This window comes from Loxodonta africana, chromosome 3 (genome assembly GCF_030014295.1).
Source record: "Loxodonta africana isolate mLoxAfr1 chromosome 3, mLoxAfr1.hap2, whole genome shotgun sequence".
Taxonomy (NCBI): Eukaryota; Metazoa; Chordata; class Mammalia; order Proboscidea; family Elephantidae; genus Loxodonta; species Loxodonta africana.
In genome coordinates this window covers 95394661-95422275 of record NC_087344.1, presented here as the reverse complement: position 1 = coordinate 95422275, position 27615 = coordinate 95394661, and the positions used below count along the sequence as shown (strand labels likewise).

Genomic DNA, 27615 nt, shown 5'->3' with positions numbered 1-27615 from the left:
TGGCTGATTCATGGGCTGTGGCTATGGTTTGGCTGGATGGTCAGGGTCTTGGAAGGAATATGATTGGAAAATTGGAGACAAGGAGGAATGGGGAAGAGGTATGTGGATAGACCTCTCTGAATGGACCAAAGAAGTGAAGATATTTGTGTCTGATATGAATGCTCACCGAAGGGTGACCTAAGCAGAGGACGATATTAACAATCAAGTGGATAGGATGACACGTTCTGTAGAAACCACTCATCCTCTTTTCCCCAGCTACTCCCATCATTGCTCAGTGGGCTCATGAACAAAGTGCCCATGGTGGCAAGGACAGAGGTTATGCAGGGGCTCAGCAACAAGAACTTCCACTCACCAAGGCTGGCTTGGCTACAGCCATTGCTGAGTGCCCAATCTGCCAGCAGCAGAGACCAACACTGAGTCCCCAGTATGGCACCATCCCTCAAGGTGATCAGCCAGCAACCTGGTGGCCAGTCGATTACATTAGACCACTTCCATCACGGATGGGAAGGACAGCGTTTTGTTCTTACTGGAATAGACACTAACTCTGGATGTGGATTTGCCTTCTCTACACACAATGCTTCTGCCAGAACTACTATCCATGGACTTACAGAGTGCCTTATCCACCATTATAGCATCCCACACAGCATCACCTTGGATCGAGGGACTAACTTCACAGCAAATGAAATGCAGCAATGGGCCCATGCTCATGGAATTCACTGGTCTTACCATGTTCCCCATCATCCTGAAGCAGCTGGTTTGATAAAATGATGGAATGGCCTTCTAAAAACACAATTACAGTGCCAGCTAAGTGGCAATACCTTGCAGGGTTGGGACAGTGTTCTCCAGGAGGCTGTATATTCTGTAAACCAGCATCCAATATATGGTGTTGTGTCTCCCATAGCCATGATTCATGGGTCTATGAATCAAAGGCTGGAAATGGGAGTGGCACCACTCACTACTACCCATAGTTACCCACTGGCAGGATTTTTGCTTCCTGTCCCTGCAACGTTACGCTCTGCAGGTCTAGAAGTCTTATTTCCAAAGAGAAGAATGATTCCACCTCCATGGAGACACATCACTGATTCCATTGAACTGGAAGCTAAGAATGCCACCTCGTCAGTTTGGGCTCCTTATGCCTCTGAATCAATAGGCAAAGAAGAGAGTTACCATACTGGCTAGTGTGATGATCCTCATTCCCAAGAGGAAATCTTATTGATATTACACAATGGAGGTAAAGAAGAGTATGTCTAGAATCCAGGAGATCTCTTAGGAAGTCTCTTACTACTACCATGTCCTGTGATTAAAGTCAATGGAAAACTATAGCAACCCAACTCTGACATGACTACTAATAGACCAAACCATTCAGGAATGAAGGTTTAGGTCACCCCACCAGGCAAAGAACCATGACCAGCTGAAGTGCTTGCTGAGGGCAAAGGGAATATGGAATGGGTGGTGTAAATAGATAGTTCTAAATACCAGTTCTGACCACATGACCGGATGCAGAAACAAGGACTGTAATTGTTTTAAGTATTTCTGCTTTGTATGTGTGTATCAGATATTTTTGTTTTCTTCACTTATAAGATGTAAACAGGGCTAGTGCATTTTTGGTTGTATGTGTGTTCATTCTATCATGTTAGGTGCAAGTAAGACTTTATAATTGTCCTTATTCGGAGATTATGGTTTAAGGAGATGTGTACATGTGCCAGGTTGACAAGGGGTGGACTGTAATGGTTATGGTTGTATATCAACTTGGCTGGGCCATGATTCTCAGTGGTTTGGCAGTCATATGACGTTGTGTTGTGATCACTTCCAGGATGGCATCTGCTGTAAGTAGTGAATCAGTTAAAAGGGAGTTTCCTTGGGCGTGTGGCCTGGATCAAATATCAGTAAACATTCTGGCAAGGCTCATGGGATCCTGCTCACACTGGATCCTGCAGGGAAACCCTAGTGGCTTAGTGGTTAAGTGCTATGGCTGCTAAACAAAGGGTCGGCAGTTCGAATCCTCCAGGCGCTCCTTGGAAACTCTATGGGGCAGTTCTACTCTGTCCTATAGGGTTGCTATGAGTCAAAATTGACTTGACGGCACTGGGTTTGGTTTTGGATCCTGCAGCTGGTTCCTGTTAGTCTGACCTCTGGTTCTTTGGACTTGAGCTAGCCCCTTACCTGTGATCTCTTGCCTGCTGATCTTGGGATTCATCAATCTTCGCAGCCTGTAAGCAAGAGCCCTGCTCTCTGACCTGCCAATCTTGGATTTGTCAACCCCTGCAGCTACATGAATCAGAAGCCTATATCCTGATCCACGGGCTTGGGATGTTCTAGCCTCTATAACTGCATGAGTCATTTCCTTGATATAAATCTCTCTCTCTATATATATATTTATACACTTTACTGGTTTTAATTCTCTAGAGAACCCAGCGTTAAGACAAATGGAAAACCAACCCCCACCTCATGCCCTCCCTGTTCCCCTTACTCTGCTCAACTTTTGTCTATTGCACTTATGATCATATATTTTTTATATGATATACCATTTATTTCCATACTATTATGGCTTTTAGGACAAATATCAAATTTCTTTCTATTTTTTCTATGTATCTCACTCCACTAGACTGTAACTCCATTTTGACTGTATTGTCTGCTGCTGTATCTCCAGCCCCTAGAACAGTGCCTGGTATATAGTAGGCACTCAATAAATATCTGTTGAATGAATAAATAATCTAGAGGAAGGAAGTATTGTGAATTTAAATTTAAAGAGAATCTATCAGCACTCTGACTCAATTTAAAATGGAATAAAGGATTGGTGTTAAGAATACCTTCCTAGGTCAAATGACCCTTGAGCAGAGATCCAAAGGGTAAGTGCTAACCAGGTGATGATGGCAGGGAGTATACTAAGTACTTCACATGTGTTCCAGCTAATTCTCACACTAGCTCATTGAAGTAGAAACTTGTGCCGCCATTTTACAGATGAAAAAACTGAGGCTTCAAAGTTATGTGATTTGCTCAGGGGCACGTAGTGGGTAAGTGGCAGAACTGAGAGTCAGTTTCAGCTCTGCCTGACTCCAATAACCACGTTCTCTCTTCTACCCCATCCTGCATATTACAGCCTAGCAACACTCAGTCTCCTCTTATAGACAGTAACAGCAAAGGTCATAGAATGGCATGTCAGTCCCAGGCACATTCACTTGGTATGCTCATTCAATCTTAACGGTAACCCTATAAGATTGGTGCTGGACTAGCTGTAGAAATAAAAAAATGGAGACTTTAAGGTTAGCTAATTTTCCCTAAGGTGCTGTTCCTCTGGACATTCCTATATTATGTTCTTATCATAGAGTATTATATTAGTTTATTTTTGGTCTCCCTCACTAAGCCTCAAGCTGCTTCAGGGCAAAAACCCTGATCATTTTACATACCCAGTACATTGCCTTGGTCCATGGTGATGCTCCAAAAATACCTGTAGGACTGAACTTCAAATAATGTTAAAATACATGGGGTTTTTCCTGCCACATCACACTTCCTTCCATGTGATCTCCTTAACTGTGAGATTCGAAGAACACCCAACCATCTACCTGGGCCAAATATTCTCTCTCACTTAGTAATTTACCATTTTCTCTTTCTACCTGGTCAGGAATTCTCACCTTAACTCATTCCTTTCATTTAGATATCAGAGGCTGGGTGCATTGTCTCCAGAGGGTCCCTCTTAATTAATCTTTAGGTTTGTTCTCACTCATCAATACTTACCCCACACGGGATGTATCTCACTAGCTAATTGGCATCTAGGATTATGTGGATGGAGAAAGGTAGGTTTGTGGGGCAGCCTGAGGTTGTCAAGTTAGGAAGAGGGGGTATGGGCAGTTACTGGGGGTAAGCCAGCCCATCAAAGGACAGTGTAGGGAGGGTGATCAGAACAAAGCTACAGGAGAGGTTTGCTTTCCCTAAAAGCACATGTCTGTATTGAGACACCAAGTAATCAATATGTTATTTGAGATGTATCAACTAATCTGTCTGGACATGGCTTTTTTTCCCTAACACTTTCATGTCTTTTGCCAATCAACAGTGAATTTTCCATCTCGCTGCCTGATTTAGGTAAGTGGCATTTGCTTGTTGCTGGCACAGTATTACTAAGAATTGGTATATTCGGAGGTAGGGAAAGAGAAATGGTCATCCTCCCTGCTTCCCACATTTAATGAAGAATTGATACATGAAAATAAAGATATATTATTTCACGACAGTATTTCTCACTTTAGGGAAGATAAATAACGTTTCTCGAGTGCCTATTATATACCAGGTCCTGTGGTAGATGCATTCCTCTTAAAAACCCAGAGAAATAGATGTTGATGTTGTTAGGTGCTTTCGAGTCCGTTCCGACTCATAGCTGCCCTATGTACAAAAGAATGAAGCAGTGCCCAGTCCTGCACCATCCTCACAATCATTGATACGTTTGAGTGCATTGTTGCAGCCACTGTGTCAATCCATCTTGTTGAGGGTCTTCCTCATTTTCACTGACCCTCTACTTTACTAAGCATGATGTCTTTCTCCAGAGACTGGTCCCTCCTGATAACATGTCCAAAGTATGTGAGATGAAGTCTCGATATCCTCGCTTCTAAGGAGTATTCTGGCTGAACTTCTTCCTAGACAGATTTGTTCATTCTTCTGGCAGTCCATGGTGTATATTCAGTATTCTTCACCAACACCATAATTCAAAGGCATCAATTTTTCTTTGATCTTCCTTATTCATCATCCAGCTTTTGCATGCATATTAGGTGATTGAAAATACCATGGCTTGGGTCAGGTGCACCTTAGGCCCTTTTTAGGGAGGCTCTAGGACTCACAGACTGTACAGGTAGTCCCCGACTTACAATGTATTCAAGTTAGGACAAACCACACTTACGACTGTCAGTTTTTTTTTTTTATAAAAACCAAAAACCAAACCTGTTCCCGTTGAGGCAATTCTGACTCATAGCAACCCTATAGGACAGAGTAGTACTGCCCCATAGGGATTCCAAGGAGCTACTGGTGGATTCGAACTGCTGACCTTTTGGCTCTTAACCACTACGCCACCAGCATTTCCATATGTACTATATACAATGTTAAAATATATCTTTATAGGTAATGTTTCCAACCCCCAAAGACAAATAAAGATCAGATTTATACAGATACTGATTTAAAAAAAAAAAAAGGTAATAATAATGAAAACTAAAAAAAAAAAAAATGGGACATTCGACTTATGTCAGAACCGATTTACCACGGAGTCGTAGGAAGAGAACCCCATCCTAAGTCAGGGACTACCTGTATTTGAGTGATCTGGGATTTTTACCCAAGCCTGTCTGATTACAAAGTCCACGCTTTTCACATTAAACCACATAGTTTCTTGAAGGATTTGATAGCCAGGTCACCCTAATTAAGATATAGTAAGTTCAACATGATCATGTTGCACAGTAATTGAATCAAGGGTAGATCATCTGAATATTGTTTGCTTTGCCATTAAAACAGTAGTGCATAAATTAGCATCGCACTTGACACGTAGTATGATCTCAATACATGTTTAGTAAATGGAATTTGTCAGTAAAAGAGGGCCATGTGTTTTATTCTTTGTCAGTTTTTGTTTATGGGCTCCACCCATGGTGGCTACTTTGATTTCATTCTGGCTTGGCAATTCAAATGTACATTATATTCCACAAATGAGCTTGTTGAGCTACATAACAAAAATTATATGTACCTGATAAAAATCACAAGTCTCCCAATATATACTTGGCATGTGTTTAAAAAAAATAATAATAAAACCACTTTGAATAGGCATGCATTGTACCTCATTCAAAGTTAATGGTATTGGAAAACAATTAAAGCAATGTTAATGCTTATGAATAATTATGCCAGAAGGTTTCAAACTTGTTCAAGGGCTGAATTACCCCCCAAAATGGAATTCTATATAGAGCATGAGGGAATACGGATATTCTACATTTAAAATGCCTACTTATGATTATGTACTAAGCCACATTCCATTTTATGCAAGAGTATCATACAGGAGCAGTTGCTAACGGTTTGAAATAAAAATTATGGAAAAAAAAAGATCAACCTTAATCTTCTATTAAATTGTTTTTCCCTTGGGGATTAAGAAAAGTCTCTCCTATTCTAGCAGTGTAACATCTTTGTCCAGTTCCAGGAAGATGGGAACCTGGTCTAAAAATGATTCTTTTAGCAACTGAGGTTTTTCTAGAAATCTGCATAAAATCAAATTGATATATATATGTGTATGTTTGATATACTCAGACATCTCACTATGTTTTTAATCCTCAACTGAATTTCTTCCTAAATGAAGAATCTTTTTGTTCTTTGATCTTTCCAGCCTATCTGTATTTATGATTAGATTTTAGTAAAACAGGCTTGGGGATGCACCTGGATATTTAGGTGATTGTGTATAATCTGGAAGGCTGGGGATTTTATAAACCGTACCCGCTAATGAACTATTTCAATCCTATCTTGATCCCAGAATTTAGGTCTCAGGAAGTTATAATCTATGACGACGTGGACATTCCTGAAAGAAAGTCAAAGTAAGTCAGTTTAGCTCACTGGTCATCCCCACTAATGTTTAACCCATTTCCTGATGTTTTGTTAAATACGGTTGGAGGGCTATCTCTTCAAGATCCTTAGAGATTGGATGAAAAGTCAACCTGTGATTTTCCGCCCTCTAAGAAGGGAAAAAAAACCGATGACATAGATAATACAACAATGGTAGGTGATTCAAAAGTCCCTGGAGCTTTGGAATCAGTTTTTGTTGCTTATCATTGGATCTAATAGAGTTGGAACTCATTTCAACACAACAAACATTTATTTAGTAGCCTCCTACATCCAAGGCAACACTGGGGATAACAAACACTGTTTGACAGAACTTCCGTTCTCAAGGACTAAATGACTATAATCTATCAAAAAAGAAACCATCCTTAAACTCAGTGTCCCCTCTCCATGTTACCAGTCCTTTGCTTCTCAACCAAATGGCTAAAAATAAAGATCTCCTCTACTCATCTTCCACTTACCTTCCCAGCTTGCTGCAATTAAATTTCTGTTCCTATCATACCAGTTTATCGTAACATTTGTCAGTTTGTTGTACTGTGGGGCTTTTGTATTGCTGTGATACTGGTAGCTTTGTCGCCAGTATTTCAAATACCAGCAGGGTCACCCTTGGTGGACAGATTTCAGCAGAGCTTCCAGACTAAGAGAGACTAGGAAGAAGGACCTGAAAGTCTACTTCTGAAAAAATTGGCTATAGTGAAAACCTTATCAACAGCAGTGGAACATTGTCTGATATAGTGCCAGAAGATGAGCCCCTCAAAATGCGACTGGGGAAGAGTTGCCTCCTCAAAGTAGAGTCTACCTTAATGACATGGATGGAGTTAAATTTTCAGGACCTTCATCTGCTGATGTAGCATGACACAAAATGAGAAGAAACACTGCAAATATCCATTAATAATTGGAACATGGAATGTACAAAGTATGAATCTAGGAAAATTGGAAGTAGTCAAAAATGAAGTGGAATGAATAAACATCGATATCCTAGGCACTAGTGAGCTGAATGGACTGGTGCTGGCCATTTTGAATCAGACAATCATATGGTCTATTATGCAGGGAATGACAAATTGAAGAAAAATGGTATCGCTTTCACTATAAAAAAGAAAATTTCAGGATCTATCCTGAAGTACAACACTGTCAGTGACAGGATAATATCATGCCTACAAGGAAGACCAGTTAATATAATATCCAAATTTGCACACCAACCACTAAGGACAAAGATGAAGAAATCGAAGATTTTTACCAACTTCTGCAGTCCAAAATTGATCAAACATGCAATCAAGATGCACTGATAATTACTGGCAATTGGAATGTGAAAGTTGGAAACAAGGATTGGTAGCTGGAAAATATGGCCTTGGTGATAGAAATGATGCCTGAGATCCCATGATAGAACTTTGCAAGCCCAATGACTTCTTCATTGCAAATACCTTTTTTGACAACATAAACGGCGACGATACACATGGACCTCACCAGATGGTACAGTGATTCTGTGTATTCTTTCTGTCTTCTTTTGATGCTTCCTGCATTGTTTAATATTTTCCCCATAGAAATCATTCCATGTTGCAACTCAAGTCTTGAGTTTTTTCTTCAGTTCTTTCAGCTTGAAAAATACCCAGCACGTTCTTCCCTTTTGGTTTTCTATCTCCAGGTCTTTGCACATTTCATTATAATACTTTGTTTTCTCAAGCCACCCTTTGAAACCTTCCGTTCAGTTCTTTTACCTCATCATTTCTTCCTTTCACTTTAGCTACTCTACATCCAAGAGCAACGTTCAGAGTCTCTTCTGACATTCATTTTGGTCTTTTCTTTCTTTCCTGTCTCTTTAACGACCTCTTGATTTCTTAATGTATGATGTCCTTGATGTCATTCCACAACTCATCTGCTCTTCAGTCATTAGTGTTCAATGTGTCTAATCTATTCTTGAGATGGTCTCTAAATTCAGGTGGGATACACTCAAGGTCATACTTTGGCTCTTATGGACTTGTTCTAATTTTCTTCAACTTGAACTTGTATATGAACAATCGATGGTCTGTTCCAACGTCAGCCCCCCGGCTTTGTTCTGACTGATGATATTGAGCTTTTCCATCTCTCTTTTCATAGATGTAGTCGGCTAGGTGGGATATACTCAAGGTCATACTTTGGCTCTCACGGACTTGTTCTAATTTTCTTCAACCTCAACTTGAACTTGCATATGAGCAATTCATGGTCTGTTCCAAAACTGGCCCCTGGCCTTGTTCTGACTGATGAGATTGAGCTTCTCCATCTCTCTTTTCATAATGTAGTCACCCAACCAACTGGAAGAGATCCACATTTGTACCCATTCCAAAGAAAGGTGATCCAACCAAATGCGGAAATTATTGAACAATATCATTAATACCACACACAAGTAAAATTTTGCTGAAGATCATTCAAAAGCAGTTGCAGCAATACATCAACAAGGAACAGCCAGAAATTCAAATTGGATTCAGAAGAGGACATGGAACAAGGGACATCTTTGCTGATGCCAGATGGATTATGACTGAATGCAGAGAATACCAGAAAGATGTTTACCTGTGTTGTATTGACTATGCAAAGGCATTCGACTGTGCAGATCATAACAAATTATGAATAACATTGCGAAGAATGGGAATTCCAGAACACTTAATTGTGCTCATGCGGAACCTGTGCATAGACCAAGAGGCAGTCATTCGAACAGAACAAGGAGGTACTGCGTGGTTTAAAGTCAGGAAAGATGTGCTTCAGGGTTGTGTCCTGTATGCTCAGCAAACAATCCAAGAAGCTGGACTATATGAAGAAGAATGGGGCAACAGGGTTGGAGGAAGACTCATTAACAACAACCTGGAATATGCAAATGACACAACCTTGCTTGCTGAAAGTGAAGAGGACTTTAAACCACTTACAGAGGAAGATCAGCGACCACAGCCTTCAGTATGGATTACACTTCAACATAAAGAAAACAAAAATCCTCACAACTGGACCAATAAGGAACATCGTGATAAACTTAGAAGACTGAAATTGTCAAGGATTTCATTTTACTTGGATCCACAATCAACGCTCATTGAAGGAGCAGTCAAGAAATCAAACAACATATTGCATTGGGCAAATCTGCTGCAAGAGACCTCTTTAAAGTGTTAAAAAGCAAAGATGTCACTTGAAGGACTAAAGTATGCCTGACCCAAGCCATGGTATTTTCAATTGCCTCACATATGCATGTGAAAGCTGGACAAAAATAAGGAAGACTGAAGAAGAATTGACGCCTTTGAATGATGGTGTTGGTGAAGAACACTGAATATACCACGGACTGCCAGAAGAAGGAACAACTCTCTCTTGGAAGTACAGCCAGAATGCTCATTAGAAGCAAGGATGGTGAGACTTTGTGTCACACACTTTGGACATATTACCAGAAGGGACCAGCCTCTGGTGAGGGACATGATGCTTCATAGAGGGTCAGTGAAAAAAAGGAAGACTCCCCACAAGATTGATTGACACAGTGGCTGCAACAGCGGGCTCAAGCTTAACAAAGGTTGTGAGGATGGCGCAGGACCGGGCACTGTTTCATTCTGTTGTACGGGGGGTCACTATGAGCTGGAACCAACTTGATGGCACCTCACAACAACAACGTAATACCAGTAAAATTACTTTGGTAAGGTCATTAATTACTTTTTGTTAAATCCAATGGATACTTTATCTTACTTGACTTCTCTGAAATATCTTAAATGTTGACTATGCCATTCTTCTAAGGAAAAAAATATTAATTTTTGCCTAGACTTCCATGTTGTCATTATCTCTAATTCCTCATCTTTGGCTGCTTTTCCTAAATTTTTTTTGTGATTTCTAATTCCACTATTGATCTCTTAAATATTATGTGTACCTTATATTTGGTATGTCACTTCCCTTCTATTATTCCTTCATAAGATCTTCTAGAACGATCTCATCCAGACCCAGGGCTTCAATTATAATTATTGGCGATGATATAAAAAATTGCATTTTGAAATCAGATTTCTCTCCTGAAAGCTAATAAGCCTGATGGATAGCTCAATCTGAAAGTCCACAGACAACTGAAACTCAGAATGCCCATAATAATACATCTGCTCAACCCACCCCATCCAAATCTTGTCTCTTTCCTCTAATCTTTATGTTTAGTGATTGTTTTGATAAACACATAGTAACCTAAATTCAAGTAGTGGGTTCAAACTGCCAGCCTTTCAGTTAGCAGTGGAGTGTTTAGCCATTTTGCCATCAGGGCTGCTTCCGTCCCGACTCCACAGCCACAATTCAGGCATCATTGTTCCTCAGCTGAATTACTATAACAGCTCCTTAAGTTGCTGTCTCACTTCCATTTCAGTTTATTCTCCAATCTTTCTAAAGTACAAATGTCATCATGTCACAAAACCCACCATCTTAAAAATGCTTAGTGGTTATCCATTGCCCAACAGAATGAAATACAAACTGTCTAGGAAGACGTGAAATTCATTCATGATCCAGCCACTTGACAAACTCTCCACTTCGCCTCACTCTCCTGCCCACTCACCTACCATTTTTATGTTCCATCCATCCTCAGCTCCTTGAATTCAACAAGCTGTCCAGCATTCTTCAATCTTGTTGCAACTTCCTTAATTCATTCAACAAATAATCTATTGAGCATGTACTATGGGGCAGGCACTGTGCTAGGTGTTGCATATAAATCAGTAAACAACATAGATGTAGTTCCTACCCCTGGCTGATTGAAGAGGCAAATAAATGAGTGAAAAAATAAATCTGTAGTTGGACATTAGAATGTAGTTGCTTTGAAACAGGCTATTTTGAAAGAAGGTGGATATAGGGTATATGTGTTGGGAGGGAGTTGAAACTCATTTTAGGGTAGATAGCTGGGGAAGAACTCTCCAAGGAGGTGAGAATTAAACTAAGAATGAAAGAATGGTTCTACCTGTAACATATTTTGGCATGCTTTTTGCCTGCTTAACTACTATTTTATCCCTCAGGATTTAAAACTGAACTTAGATTTTACCTTCTCTAAGAAGTCCTCTCTGATCTTACCTATTTGAGATAAGCACCCCTTTTTTTTAGAATTCCTGCTTTTCATGCGGGAGACCCAGCTTCAATTCCTGACCAATGCACCTCATCCACAGCCACCAACATGTCACTAGAGAACTGTGTTGCTGTGGTGCTGAATAGGTTTCAGCAGAGCTTCTAGACAAAGACAGACTAGGAAGAAAGGCCCTGAGATCATTTTTCTCATAGTTGTAATGGCCTGTTTTCTTGCCTGTCTTCTCCCTTAAACTGGAAACTTCCTGAGATAGGGACTGTGACTTTCAGATCTGTATCATTTGGCCTGATACTAAAACATAGTTTGTTAAATCAGTTAACAAAGAATAACCTGGTATAAAAATGTGCAAAATAATCTGGAAGCTTAGTATAGGTGGCCATTTCTCTTGTATAGGGGATCAGAACAGTCTCTGTGACAAGTTGAAACAGGAAGGATAAGGTAAGATTTTGACAGGTAGAGACTGGGGAGCAAGAGAAAGGGAAGGTGTTAAGGTGGGTAACAACCAGTGTAAATGGAAAACATGTGTGTCTGGGACATTTCATCGGACCATAAGGCATGTGATCAGGAAAGAGGGTGTTACAAGCTGGAAATGTAATTTGGCATGAGATGGAGGAGGGCCTTGGAATATCAAGCTACAGTTAAGAATGAATACTTTTTCCCAAAAATAAATTATATAATACTTGTAAAAATCAAAAGAAAACATGAAACATATGTAAGTTGTAAAGCATAATTTTTTTAAAAAAAAATCCTCCTGAAACCATCATTCAACTTAAGAACTAGAACATAACCAATACCTTGCCCTCTCTTCCTTGTGCACCTCCCCCTTCCTATCTTGCTGCCTTTCCCCAAAGGTAACCCCTCTCCTAAATTTTATGCTTTTCATTTCCTTGTTTTAAAAAAATATTTAGGGGGGGCGGAGCCAAGATGGCGGACTAGGCAGACGTTACCTCGGATCCCTCTTACAACAAAGACACGGAAAAACAAGTGAATCGATCACATACATAACAATCTACGAACCCTGAACAACAAACACGGATTTAGAGACGGAGAACGAACTAATACGGGGAAGCAGCGATAGTTTCCAGAGCCTGGAGCCAGCGTACCAGTCAGGTACGGCACAAGCACAGAGACCTGCTCCACCCCCCTGAACTAACCCCGGGAGGGGGACCAGCCGGTTCCACGGGCGGCGTGGGACGCAGCCGGTAGGAGAAGTCCCCGGGAGGCAGTGACTGATCTTGGAGCAGAAAGAGCAGCATCCGAGCCGGGGAACCGTCCCGCAGGGATTTGGACTGCTCGCAGGTACGCCATAAACATGGAGAGTTGCTCCACCCCCTGAACTAACCCCGGGAAGGGGACCAGCCGGGTCGCGCGGGCGGCGTGGGACGCAGCCGGTAGGAGAAGTCCCCGGGAGGCAGCGACTGGTATTGGAGTGGGGAGAACAGCGTTCCAGCCGGGACACTTGGTCGCAGCACAAGCACGGGGAGCTACTCCACCCATCTGAACTAACCCCGGGAGGGGGCCCACCTGGTTCACGGGGGCGGCACGGACACGCGGCTGGAGGGACGAGAAGTCCCCGGGAGGCAGCGACTGATTTTGGAGTTGAGAGTGCACCGTCCCAGTAGGGGAGCCTTGACGCTGGGCGTGGGGCTGGAAGCGGAGGATCTGACCGTGACTCCAGCGGGCCAGACCCCCTGGGGGCAATCTCCACACAGCCAGCACACATAGGCGACACGCCCGCGGGAATCTCAGATATAACAGTCATTCCAAGCAAGACAAGCAACTCTGGCTATATTCTGAGGTGCTACTCTCCTATCTCTCTGTTCCCTCCCCCACCCTCCCCAGGCGGCTTCATTAACATCTGAATAGCCTGAGCCAGAGGGAGAACTCTGATAGGGATCTGACTGCAGTTTTTTTTTAGCGGATTTTCTGGAAAAACTAGTTTCCCAGTGATGGCTCGGAGACAACAATCCATATCAAACCACTTAAAGAAGCAGACCGTGACAGCTTCTCCAACCCCCCAAACAAAAGAATCAAAATCTTTCCCAAATGAAGATACAATTTTGGAATTATCAGATACAGAATATAAAAAACTAATTTACAGAATGCTTAATGATATCACAAATGAAATTAGGATATCTGCAGAAAAAGCCAAGGAACACACTGATAAAACTGTTGAAGAACTCAAAAAGATTATTCAAGAACATACTGGAAAAATTAATAAGTTGCAAGAATCCATAGAGAGTCAACATGTAGAAATCCAAAAGATTAACAATAAAATAACAGAATTAGACAACACACTAGGAAGTCAGAGGAGCAGACTCGAGCAATTAGAATGCAGACTGGGACATCTGGAGGACCAGGGAATCAACACCAACATAGCTGAAAAAAAATCAGATAAAAGAATTAAAAAAAATGAAGAAACTCTAAGAATTATGTGGGACTCTATCAAGAAGGATAACCTGCGGGTGATTGGAGTCCCAGAACAGGGAGGGGGGACAGAAAACACAGAGAAAATAGTTGAAGAACTTCTGACAGAAAACTTCCCTGACATCATGAAAGACGAAAGGATATCTATCCAAGATGCTCATCGAACCCCATTTAAGATTGATCCAAAAAGAAAAACACCAAGACATATTATCATCAAACTCACCAAAACCAAAGATAAACAGAAAATTTTAAAAGCAGCCAGGGAGAAAAGAAAGGTTTCCTTCAAGGGAGAATCAATAAGAATATGTTCTGACTACTCAGCAGAAACCATGCAGGCAAGAAGGGAATGGGATAACATATACAGAACACTGAAGGAGAAAAACTGCCAACCAAGGATCATATATCCAGCAAAACTCTCTCTGAAATATGAAGGCGAAATTAAGATATTTACAGACAAACACAAGTTTAGAGAATTTGCAAAAACCAAACCAAAGCTACAAGAAATACTAAAGGATATTGTTTGGTCACAGAACCAATAATATCAGATATCAGCACAACACAAGGTCACAAAACAGAACGTCCTGATATCAACTCAAATAGGGAAATCACAAAAACAAACAAATTAAGATTAATTAAAAAAAAAAAAAATACACATAACAGGGAATTATGGAAGTCAATAGGTAAAAGATCACAATAATCAAAAAGAGGGACTAAACACAGGAGGCATTGAACTGCCATATGGAGAGTGATACAAGGCGATATAGAACAATACAAGTTAGGTTTTTACTTAGAAAAATAGGGGTATATAATGAGGTAACCACAAAAAGGCATAACAACTCTATAACTCAAGACAAAAACCAAGAAAAACGTAACGACTCAACTAACATAAAGTCAAACACTATGAAAATGAGGATCTCACAATTTACTAAGAAAAACGCCTCAGCACAAAAAAGTGTGTGGAAAAATGAAATTGTCAACAACACACATAAAAAGGCATCAAAATGACAGCACTAAAAACTTATTTATCTATAATTACCCTGAATGTAAATGGACTAAATGCACCAACAAAGAGACAGAGAGTCACAGACTGGATAAAGAAACACGATCCATCTATATGCTGCCTACAAGAGACACACCTTAGACTTAGAGACACAAACAAACTAAAACTCAAAGGATGGAAAAAAGTATATCAAGCAAACAATAAGCAAAAAAGAAGAGGAGTAGCAATATTAATTTCTGACAAAATAGACTTTAGACTTAAATCCACCACAAAGGATAAAGAAGGACACTATATAATGATAAAAGGGACAATTGATCAGGAAGACATAACCATATTAAATATTTACGCACCCAATGACAGGGCTGCAAGATACATAAATCAAATTTTAACAGAACTGAAAAGCGAGATAGATACCTCCACAATTATAGTAGGAGACTTCAACACACCACTTTCGGAGAAGGACAGGACATCCAGTAAGAAGCTAAACAGAGACACGGAAGATCTAATTACAACAATCAACCAACTTGACCTCATTGACTTATACAGAACTCTCCACCCAACTGCTGCAAAATATACTTTTTTTTCTAGCGCACATGGAACATTCTCTAGAATAGACCACATATTAGGTCATAAAACAAACCTTTGCAGAGTCCAAAACATCGAAATATTACAAAGCATCTTCTCAGACCACAAGGCAATAAAACTAGAGATCAATAACAGAAAAACGAGGGAAAAGAAATCAAATACTTGGAAAATGAACAATACCCTCCTGAAAAAAGACTGGGTTATAGAAGACATCAAGGAGGGAATAAGGAAATTCATAGAAAGCAACGAGAATGAAAATACTTCCTATCAAAACCTCTGGGACACAGCAAAAGCAGTGCTCAGAGGCCAATTTATATCAATAAATGCACACATACAAAAAGAAGAAAGAGCCAAAATCAGAGAACTGTCCCTACAACTTGAACAAATAGAAAGTGAGCAACAAAAGAATCCATCAGGCTCCAGAAGAAAACAAATAATAAAAATTAGAGCTGAACTAAATGAATTAGAGAACAGAAAAACAATTGAAAGAATTAACAAAGCCAAAAGCTGGTTCTTTGAAAAAATTAACAAAATTGATAAACCATTGGCTAGACTGACTAAAGAAATACAGGAAAGGAAACAAATAACCCGAATAAGAAATGAGAAGGACCACATCACAACAGAACCAAATGAAATTAAAAGAATCATTTCAGATTATTATGAAAAATTGTACTCTAACAAATTTGCAAACCTAGAAGAAATGGATGAATTCCTGGAAAAACACTACCTACCTAAACTAACACATTCAGAAGTAGAACAACTAAATAGACCCATAACAAAAAAAGAGATTGAAACGGTAATCAAAAAACTCCCAACAAAAAAAAGTCCTGGCCCGGACGGCTTCACTGCAGAGTTCTACCAAATTTTCAGAGAAGAGTTAACACCACTACTACTAAAGGTATTCCAAAGCATAGAAAATGACGGAATACTACCCAACTCATTCTATGAAGCCACCATCTCCCTGATACGAAAACCAGGTAAAGACATTACAAAAAAAGAAAATTATAGACCTATATCCCTCATGAACATTGATGCAAAAATCCTCAACAAAATTCTAGCCAATAGAATCCAACGACACATCAAAAAAATAATTCACCCTGATCAAGTGGGATTTATACCAGGTATGCAAGGCTGGTTTAATATCAGAAAAACCATTAATGTAATCCATCACATAAATAAAACAAAAGACAAAAACCACATGATCTTATCAATTGATGCAGAAAAGGCATTTGACAAAGTCCAACACCCATTCATGATAAAAACTCTTACCAAAATAGGAATTGAAGGAAAATTCCTCAACATAATAAAGGGCATCTATGCAAAGCCAACAGCCAATATCACTCTAAATGGAGAGAACCTGAAAGCATTTCCCTTGAGAACGGGAACCAGACAAGGATGCCCTTTATCACCGCTCTTATTCAACATCGTGCTAGAAGTCCTAGCCAGGGCAATCAGGCTAGACAAAGAAATAAAAGGTATCCGGATTGGCAAGGAAGAAGTAAAGTTATCACTATTTGCAGATGACATGATTATATACACAGAAAACCCTAAGGAATCCTCCAGAAAACTACTGAAACTAATAGAAGAGTTTGGCAGAGTCTCAGGTTATAAAATAAACATACAAAAATCACTTGGATTCCTCTACATCAACAAAAAGAACACCGAAGAGGAAATAACCAAATCAATACCATTCACAGTAGCCCCCAAGAAGATAAGATACTTAGGAATAAATCTTACCAAGGATGTAAAAGACCTATACAAAGAAAACTACAAAGCTCTACTACAAGAAATTCAAAAGGACATACTTAAGTGGAAAAACATACCTTGCTCATGGATAGGAAGACTTAACATAGTAAAAATGTCTATTCTACCAAAAGCCATCTATACATTTAACGCACTTCCGATCCAAATTCCAATGTCATATTTTAAGGGGATAGAGAAACAAATCACCAATTTCATATGGAAGGGAAAGAAGCCCCGGATAAGCAAAGCACTACTGAAAAAGAAGAAGAAAGTGGGAGGCCTCACCTTACCTGACTTCAGAACCTATTATACAGCCACAGTAGTCAAAACAGCCTGGTATTGGTACAACAACAGACACATAGACCAATGGAACAGAATTGAGAACCCAGACATAGATCCATCCACGTATGAGCAGCTGATATTTGACAAAGGACCAGTGTCAATTAACTGGGGAAAAGACAGCCTTTTTAACAAATGGTGCTGGCATAACTGGATATCCATTTGCAAAAAAATGAAACAGGACCCATACCTCACACCATGCACAAAAACTAACTCCAAGTGGATCAAAGACCTAAACATAAAGACTAAAACGATAAAGATCATGGAAGAAAAAATTGGGACAACCCTAGGAGCCCTAATACAAGGTATAAACAGAATACAAAACATTACCAAAAATGATGAAGAGAAACCCGATAACTGGGAGCTCCTAAAAATCAAACACCTATGCTCATCTAAAGACTTCACCAAAAGAGTAAAAAGACCACCTACAGATTGGGAAAGAATTTTCAGCTATGACATCTCCGACCAGCGCCTGATCTCTAAAATCTACATGATTCTGTCAAAACTCAACCACAAAAAGACAAACAACCCAATCAAGAAGTGGGCAAAGGATATGAACACACATTTCTCTAAAGAAGATATTCAGGCAGCCAACAGATACATGAGAAAATGCTCTCGATCATTAGCCATTAGAGAAATGCAAATTAAAACTACGATGAGATTCCATCTCACACCAGCAAGGCTGGCATTAATCCAAAAAACACAAAATAATAAATGTTGGAGAGGCTGCGGAGAGATTGGAACTCTCATACACTGCTGGTGGGAATGTAAAATGGTACAACCACTTTGGAAATCTATCTGGCGTTATCTTAAACAGTTAGAAATAGAACTACCATACAACCCAGAAATCCCACTCCTAGGAATATACCCTAGAGATACAAGAGCCTTCATACAAACAGATATATGCACACCCATGTTTATTGCAGCTCTGTTTACAATAGCAAAAAGTTGGAAGCAACCAAGGTGTCCATCAACGGATGAATGGTTAAATAAATTGTGGTATATTCACACAATGGAATACTACGCATCGATAAAGAACAGTGACGAATCTCTGAAACATTTCATAACATGGAGGAACCTGGAAGGCATTATGCTGAGCGAAATTAGTCAGAGGCAAAAGGACAAATATTGTATAAGGCCACTATTATAAGATCTTGAGAAACAGTAAACCTGAGAAGAACACATACTTTTGTGGTTACGAGGGGGGGAGGGAGGGAGGGTGGGAGAGGGTTTTTTTATTGATTAATCAGTAGATAAGAACTGCTTTAGGTGAAGGGAAAGACAACACTCAATACATGGAAGGTCAGCTCAATTGGACTGGACCAAAAGCAAAGAAGTTTCCGGGATAAAATGAATGCTTCAAAGGTCAGCGGAGCAAGCGCGGGGGTCTGGGGAGCATGGTTTGCGGGGACTTCTAAGTCAATTGGCAAAATAATTCTATTATGAAATCATTCTGCATCCCACTTTGAAATGTGGCGTCTGGGGTCTTAAATGCTAACAAGCAGCCATCTAAGATGCAGCAATTGGTCTCAACCCACCTGGAGCAAAGAAAAATGAAGAACACCAAGCCCACATGACAACTAAGAGCCCAAGAGACAGAAAGGGCCGTATGAACCAGAGACCTACATCATCCTGAGACCAGAAGAACTAGTTGGTGCCCGGCCACAATTGATGACTGCCCTGACAGGGAGCTCAGCAGAGGACCCCTGAGGGAGCAGGAGATCAGTGGGATGCAGACCCCAAATTCTCATAAGAAGACCAAACTTAATGGTCTGACTGAGACTGGAGGAATCCCGGCGGCCATGCTCCCCAGACCTTCAGTTGACACAGGACAGGAACCATCCCCGAAGACAACTCATCAGAAATGAAAGGGACTGGTCAGCGGGTGGGAGAGAGATGCTGATGAAGAGTGAGCTAATTATATCAGGTGGACACTTGAGATTGTGTTGGCAACTCTTGTCTGGAGGGGGAATGGGAGGATAGAGAGAGAGGGAAGCCGGCAAAATTGTCAAGAAAGGAGAGACTGAAAGGGCTGACTCAAGACGGGGAGAGTAAGTGGGAGTAGGGAGTGAGATGTATGTAAACTTATATGTGACAGACTGATTGGATTTGTAAATGTTCACTTGAAGCTTAATAAAAGTTATTATAAAAAAAAAAAATTTAATCAAACACAGATGATATATATATATATATATATAGTCTCATTTGAGGTTTGAGTATTATAAAACTGGTATCATGCTATACATAGAATTCTGCAATTTCCTTTTTTCTCACATAAAATCCATCATTTTTTTCCATTGTAACTTATGCATTTTTACTGTTCTATAATATCCTATTGTATGCATATACCAGAGTTTATTTATCCATTCTCCTGTTGGTCAGCATTTGGGTACTTTCTAATTTTTTGCACTTGTGAACAACACTGCTACAAATTTTCTTATCATGTCTCCTGTGAACATGTGCAAAAAATTCCTAGGAGATCTACTTAGAAGGAGAAAGAAACACTGAGTTGTAGGGAATGCAAATTCATAATAAAATGGCAAATAATTGAGATAAATGAGTTGAAATCTCACATTAGAATACTAGATTTGTCAGTTTCTTTGAGAGGTTCTATCAATTTTTGTTTTATTTATTTTGAGGCTCTTTTATTAGTTGCATACAAATTTAAAAGCATCTTCTATGAATTTAATGTTTTTTGTTATGTGGTAGCTATCTTTACCCCTGCTGCTACTAATAACAAAAAATAATTAATACTTACATATCTCTTACTATGTTCCAGGCACTGTTTCATGCATTTAATATATATTAATTCATTCACTCTTCCAACAATTTTATGAAGTATATACTATTAGTTGGAATTGACTTGATGGCAGCAGATTTGGTTTTATACTATTATTATACCAATTTATCCAAGAGAGACTGAGATACAGCAGTTAAGTAACTTGCCCAAGCTCACACAGATAGTAAGTGGTGGAACCCGGATTCAAGCCTAAGCAATTGGGCTCCTGAGTATTCTCTTTACTCCTACACTATGCTGTATCTCCTACCGATGCTCTTGTTTTAAAGTCCAATTTGCCTGACGCTCATGTACCTACCAGACCTTTCTTTTACTATTTCCCTAGTATACATTTTTAGTCCTTTAATTTTCTATTTTCCATATTCTCATTCACTGCATCTCATATAAACAGCATAGCTCAATTTGGCTTTTTAAAAAAGCCCATCTGACAATCTGTCTTAACCCCTACCTTGCCCTTGACCTAAGATTCAGTCTTCTGAAATATTGTGGTGCTACTTTTTTTTTACTAGCACTTTCCTCAGAACAAAATTGCCTTTTGTGCTCACATGTTGCTCGTTGCTCTCTTGTGGTTTCAGCTTATTTTATGGGGGCTGTCAGGACACTGCATGCAGCACTTACTCTAAGTGTAACAATCTGTTTAGAAAGACTTATTTTTATCCAGGATCTCATTGTTTTGTAGAGCCTTCCAGAATATTCTTCTACCCTATTGCCAAATAAGAAAGTCCAGAAGAACTCTGAGCAAGAGGGAATATAATCAGAGCTGAACTTCACAAAGAGTGATCAGGCTCTTCTGCAGAATGTTTTGGAAGGGAGGCACGAAGTAGGATATATGTTAGCTAGAATACTGTTATAATCGCTCAGGTGAAAGATGATGAAAATGTCATCAAAACTAGTGAAAGAAATGGAAAAGAGAAGCTGTTTCAGAGAGGACCTTAAATGGATTTTATTATAAAATTGTGAAATCCTGTGGTAAAATTCATGCCCTCATCTTCATCTCTATAGCCAAATCCTAATATAGCACTTAAGCCATGGTAGGTGCTCAAGGAATGTTTTATGAAAAAATGGTGACCACCAAATCACTTAGCTCTATCAAAATCTGACAAATTTCTTTATTGTGTATATAGCAAGTCTTCTGTGGTTTGGCCTCAGAGACACCAATCAGTAAAGGCATTTGTGGCAGATGGAACAGGTAGCAGAAGTTGAAATGAGAAGAAAAAGGAAAGATAATATCTGAGTTTTTGTAGCTTGGCTTGTTTGCATGTAATGTCTTAATAGGTATTAGATTAAAAAGTAGCCTAAACAGCTCTTGATTAAATTGTTTCTAGATGATCCAGATCTCTACTTTCTATTTTCCTTTTATTCATGAGCGTATCTCTCAGAATCAGCAAGGGAAGAGGAGAAGCATCTTGAAAAGGACACTGGAATAGCAGTTAGACAACCAGCTTCTACTTCTACAGCTGATTAACAGTAGGACCTGGGCCATATTATCTTACTTGCTTTTCTGAATCTTAGTTTCTAAGCTGTGAAATGGTGATAGCAATTCCTATCCTGCCAAATCCACTAAGCTCTCTAAGCAGATCCCTAGAAAGGCTAAAATAAGTTGACAAAGAGGCAAATAATTGACCTATGGCTAACATGGGTGTAAACTGGTATGACTTTTCTGAAAGAAAATCCAGAATGCCCATACCTTTTACTTAACCCAGTAATTTCACTATAGGGAATCTTTTCTAGAGAAAAAATAAAGGAAAATTGTAGAAATTCATGCACAGAAATGTCTATCTCAGGGTTATTTATAAAAGAAAGATGTTTAACACAACCTAAATGGTCAAAGGTACAGAAGCAGGCTAGGTATATTATAGGCTACTACTCAACAGACTGAATATACAGTGAATAGTTTCCAATGACATGGAGAAGTGCTGACACTGTAATGACAATTGAAAAATAGCAGAATGCAAAACCATATGTGCACTATTATCTCAATTTAGTTTTTAAAAGTGCTTAGACAAATGTTTATAAGGAAACCTGGATGTCTTTGAGTGGTTAGATGATGCTATTTTGTCTTTGTTCTCCTACTTCTTCCAACTTTTAAAATAATTGGCATATTATTTTATATTCAGTAAAAAAAAAATGGCTTTGAACTGGTTCCTTCCAATTCAAACCCTGCTGAGAATTTGCCTTTCCACTCCAGATATACTGAATCAGAATCTACATTTTAACAAGATCCCCGGTGATTTTTATATATAATAAATTTTGAGAACCACTGTGGTTCTCAGAATTGGTACCTAATCAGGAGCATTAGCATAGATTGGGAACTTGTTAGAAATGCAAATTCTGTATATCAATGATAGATATATTGGTAACTGTGATTCTAAGAGAAGAAATATTTTTGAAATAGCAGGTATGGTGAAAGACTATAGACTTTGGAGTCAGATAAACTGGGTTCAAAGCTACCAACTATTTTTGTGACCATGATAAGTTACCTAGCTCTCTGATCATTTTCTCTTTGATGAAATTTTATAAATTACTATTTTAAAGGATTGTTGAAATGCTTACTGTGAATATCAAATTAGTTAACATATGTAAAATGCCTAGCACAAGACCTGATACACGGTGCTCAAGAAATATTAGTACTTTCTATAATACCTTCTCCCCTCCCTGCATCCTCCTCTGCCCAGGTGCTCTAGTGCTAAGCACTAGTTGATTCAGTCTTGTCCCACAGCAAAGGTTGGCATTATTATTCTCATTTTAGAGGTGAAGTAACTGAGGTTCAGAAAGGGAAAGAAGTGTGATTCTGAACAAGTTGATTTCTTGCTTATGGTTTCAAATTTGGATCATCATAGACCAGAGGTCAGCAAACTATGGCCTGTGGTTCAAATTCAGCCCACTATTTGTTTTTGTAAATAAGATTTTACAGAACAGCCATACTCGTTTGTTGACATATTGTCTATGGTTGCTTTTGCACAGCAACAGCAGAACTGAGTAGCTAGGAGAGACAGTATGACCTGCAAAGCCTAAATATCATCCAGCCCTTGCAGCAGACTCTCAAAATATAAGTAACTTTTTATTTTTTTGGTAAAACACATGCAGACACACAAAGTGTTGGTGATTCTATAAATGTTTAATAGTTTGGGCTTAATTTACTTGCTCAAAATATTTTACTCCTCAGAGAAGAAGATAAACTGAAAACTTGGAAGACCAAGTTTTTGATACCAAAGGAAAACAAAGGGAAAAAATCTGCTGAAGAATCAGAAAGGTAGGAAGACAGATGCACTTAAATTACAGCTTATTTGCTGCAATTTTACCTCTTACTACCTGTATAATAAACCTGTATAATAAAAAAAAGTATAATAAGGAGTATAAATTCACCTTAGGCAAGTCATTAACTTTGATTCTCAGTTTCTTCATCTGCAAAATGAAAATAACAACACCTACATCATAGTACAGCTGAGAGAATGAAAAGAGACAAAGAATCTGGAAATCTAAAGCGCCATATACATCTGTCTTCATTGTCCCTAGTTGTGGTGTGGGGAAGATTTCAAGTTAGCCCTCACCAAACAATGTAACGCCGCGGCTTTTAGGCTATGAGAACTTATTCCCTACAGGAAAGAACTTAAATACAATTCTCCAACTAGAACTGAAATGAAACTCTGAGAAAAGAGAAACTAGTTACCATATAGAAAGACTGATTTCCCTACAATTCTAGTTATGAGTAAAATCAATGTTAGAACTAAGAAAAGAATGTCTTCTTGACTCACCCTTCATTCATGTGATTCAAGTTCCCTGCTGCTGTTGGGGCAGGTGATGCTTTTATACTGTCTCAGATGATTAGTGTTCTATGCACCATTGTTCTCCTCAATTGCTAGGATATGGGGCAGGATCTGATATATTTTGTTTAACAAATGTCTTAGGGGAAATCCTTGTCTAAATAGTCACTGAGCTGTGACCACTGCATGGTAGTCTGTCTGGTCTAGGAAACCTGTCTAGAAAAGTCTTATTGGGGCACACCAAAAGAAATCAGACATCATTCTGTGCCAAATCCAAGCTCAGAGGATAGTATAGGATGGCCCTTCCCTTCAGTTTGTTTTCTTTGGGTTCAGACTCAATGCAATTTATTTTTCCAAAGATGGAACTTTTTTTTTTTTCACTAGAAATGCAACTTTCCACCTTAAGCTTCTAGTAGTTGAATTCTTCATTCTTTTACATAATTTTACATGCTTTTGCAGAGCATAGCAAAACAGAATTCCAAGAAAGAAACATCAGTGAAATTTTAAACCAAAAAGAAAAGCTTTTTAGTATTTTGATGAGTGCAATTGATTATTTTCAGGAAACAATTTTCTAGTGCTGATTTCTTAACAACAACAAAAAAAAACTTTTATTCTAAACTGAGTAAACTTGAATATGTGGTATATTTTGAGGCTATCATTATTCCTGTAGATTGATATATCAATTTCTCTATGCTGTTTGTTCCTTATTAACTGGTTTCTACCATAAGTTACTCTACCAATAGGTAAGAAATACTTTCTATATTAATGTGAAAAATCTTATTAACCTTGTATTAATCAAAAATGATGACAAGTTCTAAGAGAAGTTAGGCAAGGGTGTCCCAGGTATGAAGGCATGGAAAGGGTAGCCCACGGAAGACATCCCATGTAGACTTTGTATGTGTTGAGAAAAGTTCAGCTGAATAAGCTAGAAAGGTAGACTGGGGTCAGAGTGTAAAAACCCCTGTGTACCATGCCAAGGAATTTAGACTTTATCTTATAGGTAGTAGAGAGCCACTGAAAGGTTTTAAGCCAGAGAGGGGCAAGATCAATTAAATTTTAGAAAGGTGACCCTAGAGGCAGATATGGCGGTTGATTAGAAGAGACAAGAGAAAGACGCATTCCAGGCAAGAAGTGGTGATAGCCTGAAATATGGCAGTGGCTGTAGTCTTAGACAGAAGGAAACAGATGTAGAAGACACTCTGAATAAAAGCGACAGGGTTTAGTGGTTTCTTTTCTTCTGTCAATACATTAAACTGCTACAAGGCCGCACCAAACCCCATGTGACCAGCAGGAGGGAGGAAAAGGGAAGAGTCTAAGAGTATAATCAGCTTGTGCTGTAGGGTTATTCACTTTTATGTGCTGAAATTCTTGCACATGTCTCGTGGCATCTTCTTTATTTTCTTAATTCTGTCTTCCAAAATCACTAGCAAATAGAACAGTTCTTTAATGGGAGTTACATATATCTGTGATTCCCCAATTAGGTTAGAAAAGTTAATAGAAAACTACAAAATGTTAGTCCCTTCCCTGTACTTGCTATTTTCTGTTTAATTAATCTGGAGGTAAATGGAAAGATTTGTAAATTTACTTAATTTTTTTTTTAACGATGTAATTATTCTTGAGTCTGATCCATGGAAGTTTCTTATTTACTTCAAATTATTTGACTGATTTTAATTTATTCCACATTATTATCCTGCAATCAAAATACATATTTTTTTAATTATGGGGTTAAAGTAATTGGTATTACTTACCCTGTTCAGTTATTTTGGCAATCTCTGCTCTAGCGAATATGAATATATATATGTATAATTATACCTGAATTTATCCTGAAGTAAAATAATTTCATAGACTTAGAAACTTAGAATTTTAATAAAGTACATTTAACCTTACCTGCATATTTTTTGCTAGTTTATCTCCTAGAAATTTCTTCAGATTCAAGAAGCAAAACTTAGAAAAGAAAATGGATAAAGAAGAAAAACTTTTTAGAGAAAGATTTGAGGTATGTTCACATCTGACAGTAAAAAACAGCAATATTAACTATTTTTAAAGATTCTCTAAGTGTGCTGTGCCTCGGCCTCTCTGAGGTAAAGATAGGATCTTTGGCTAAAAAAATGATACCTTACTTTGATTTTTTTTCAGATACATTTCTATATTACCATGACTTTGTATATGCTATTTCTTCTGCCCAGGTTTCAAAAGTTGTTCTTTAAGGCTCAATTCAAGTAGAGCCCTAACTCTCCCAGGAAAATTACTCTCAGCATATTTTATATATTTATAATGCATATATCGTATATAAAAAAAAAACCTGTTGCCATCAAGTCGATTCTGACTCATAGTGACCCTACAGGACAGAGTAGAACTACCCCATAGAGTTCCCATAGGATTCTAATTGCAGGCCTTTTGATTAGCAGCTGAGCTCTTAACCACTTTGCCACTAAGGCTCCGTATCTTATGTAAACCAGTTGTCATCAATTTTGATGTGTGTGTGTGTCTGTGCGTGTATCCTAAACTATACTCTTGAGTCTCTTTTGAAGAAGAAATCCTGTCTCATTCAAGTTTGTTCCCCAGCTCCCATCAGTAGTGTTCAGTAATGAACGAATGAGAAAACAAGCATACAAAAGAGTAACCATACAGCCAAAAGAAGCAACATCTGAAGTTCCATGTCACTAATTGTCCATAGAGCACTTTTCCATTATTCCAAAGTTCAAATGACCCTCCCTTTTGAGATGCTGGGACTGAATCTTGACAATTGAACAAAGAGCTTTTTAAATGGAGAAAAGAATCAAGGATATACCAAAAATGGTAACAGCCCTAGTAAATACCTAAACCTATGAAATAGCATGACAAGGATAGAGGTGGAAGTCCGTTCAAAGGACAGAACTATGAGCAGCTTTTTGCCAAAGCACAAAGTGCAAGGCAAAGAGTAGCAGGGGATGAAACCAGGAAAATGAGCAAGAGTCATGACATGAAGAGCTTTATATACTGTTAAGAAGCCTAAACTTTACCCATTTGACAACGGGAGACTTTTGAAAAGACTTGCAAAACTTCCTGATTAAAGAAATGGCCCTTCCAGAGCTAAGTGCTAGCTTATCACAAAACACTGACATTATTGTAATTATATGTTCATTGTATTAAACTATGAGCTCCTAGAGGACAAGGGTTATCTTATTTATCTTCATATGCCCCTTGCAGAGCAGAATAAGACTAACACTTTCTAAACACTGAACTAAAATAGGAATGTACTCAAATCCCTTATTTAAAAAAAAAAAATCCAAATCCATTGCCATCGAGTCGATTCCGACACATAGTGACTCTATGGGACACAGCAGAATTGCCCCATGGGGTTTCCAAGGAG

General features: G+C 38.8%; 1 protein-coding gene across 1 annotated transcript in view; it reads left to right on the top strand.

Annotated features, from left to right (window-relative positions):
- Positions 1–27615, top strand: part of FYB2 (FYN binding protein 2) — a 107397-nt gene that overhangs the window by 77041 nt on the left and 2741 nt on the right. Inside the window, exons 15-18 of the mRNA XM_064279952.1 lie at positions 4052–4080; positions 6485–6545; positions 23666–23752; positions 26169–26259. Coding sequence (XP_064136022.1) covers positions 4052–4080; positions 6485–6545; positions 23666–23752; positions 26169–26259 — 268 coding nt within the window. The remainder of the gene's footprint in view (positions 1–4051; positions 4081–6484; positions 6546–23665; positions 23753–26168; positions 26260–27615) is intronic.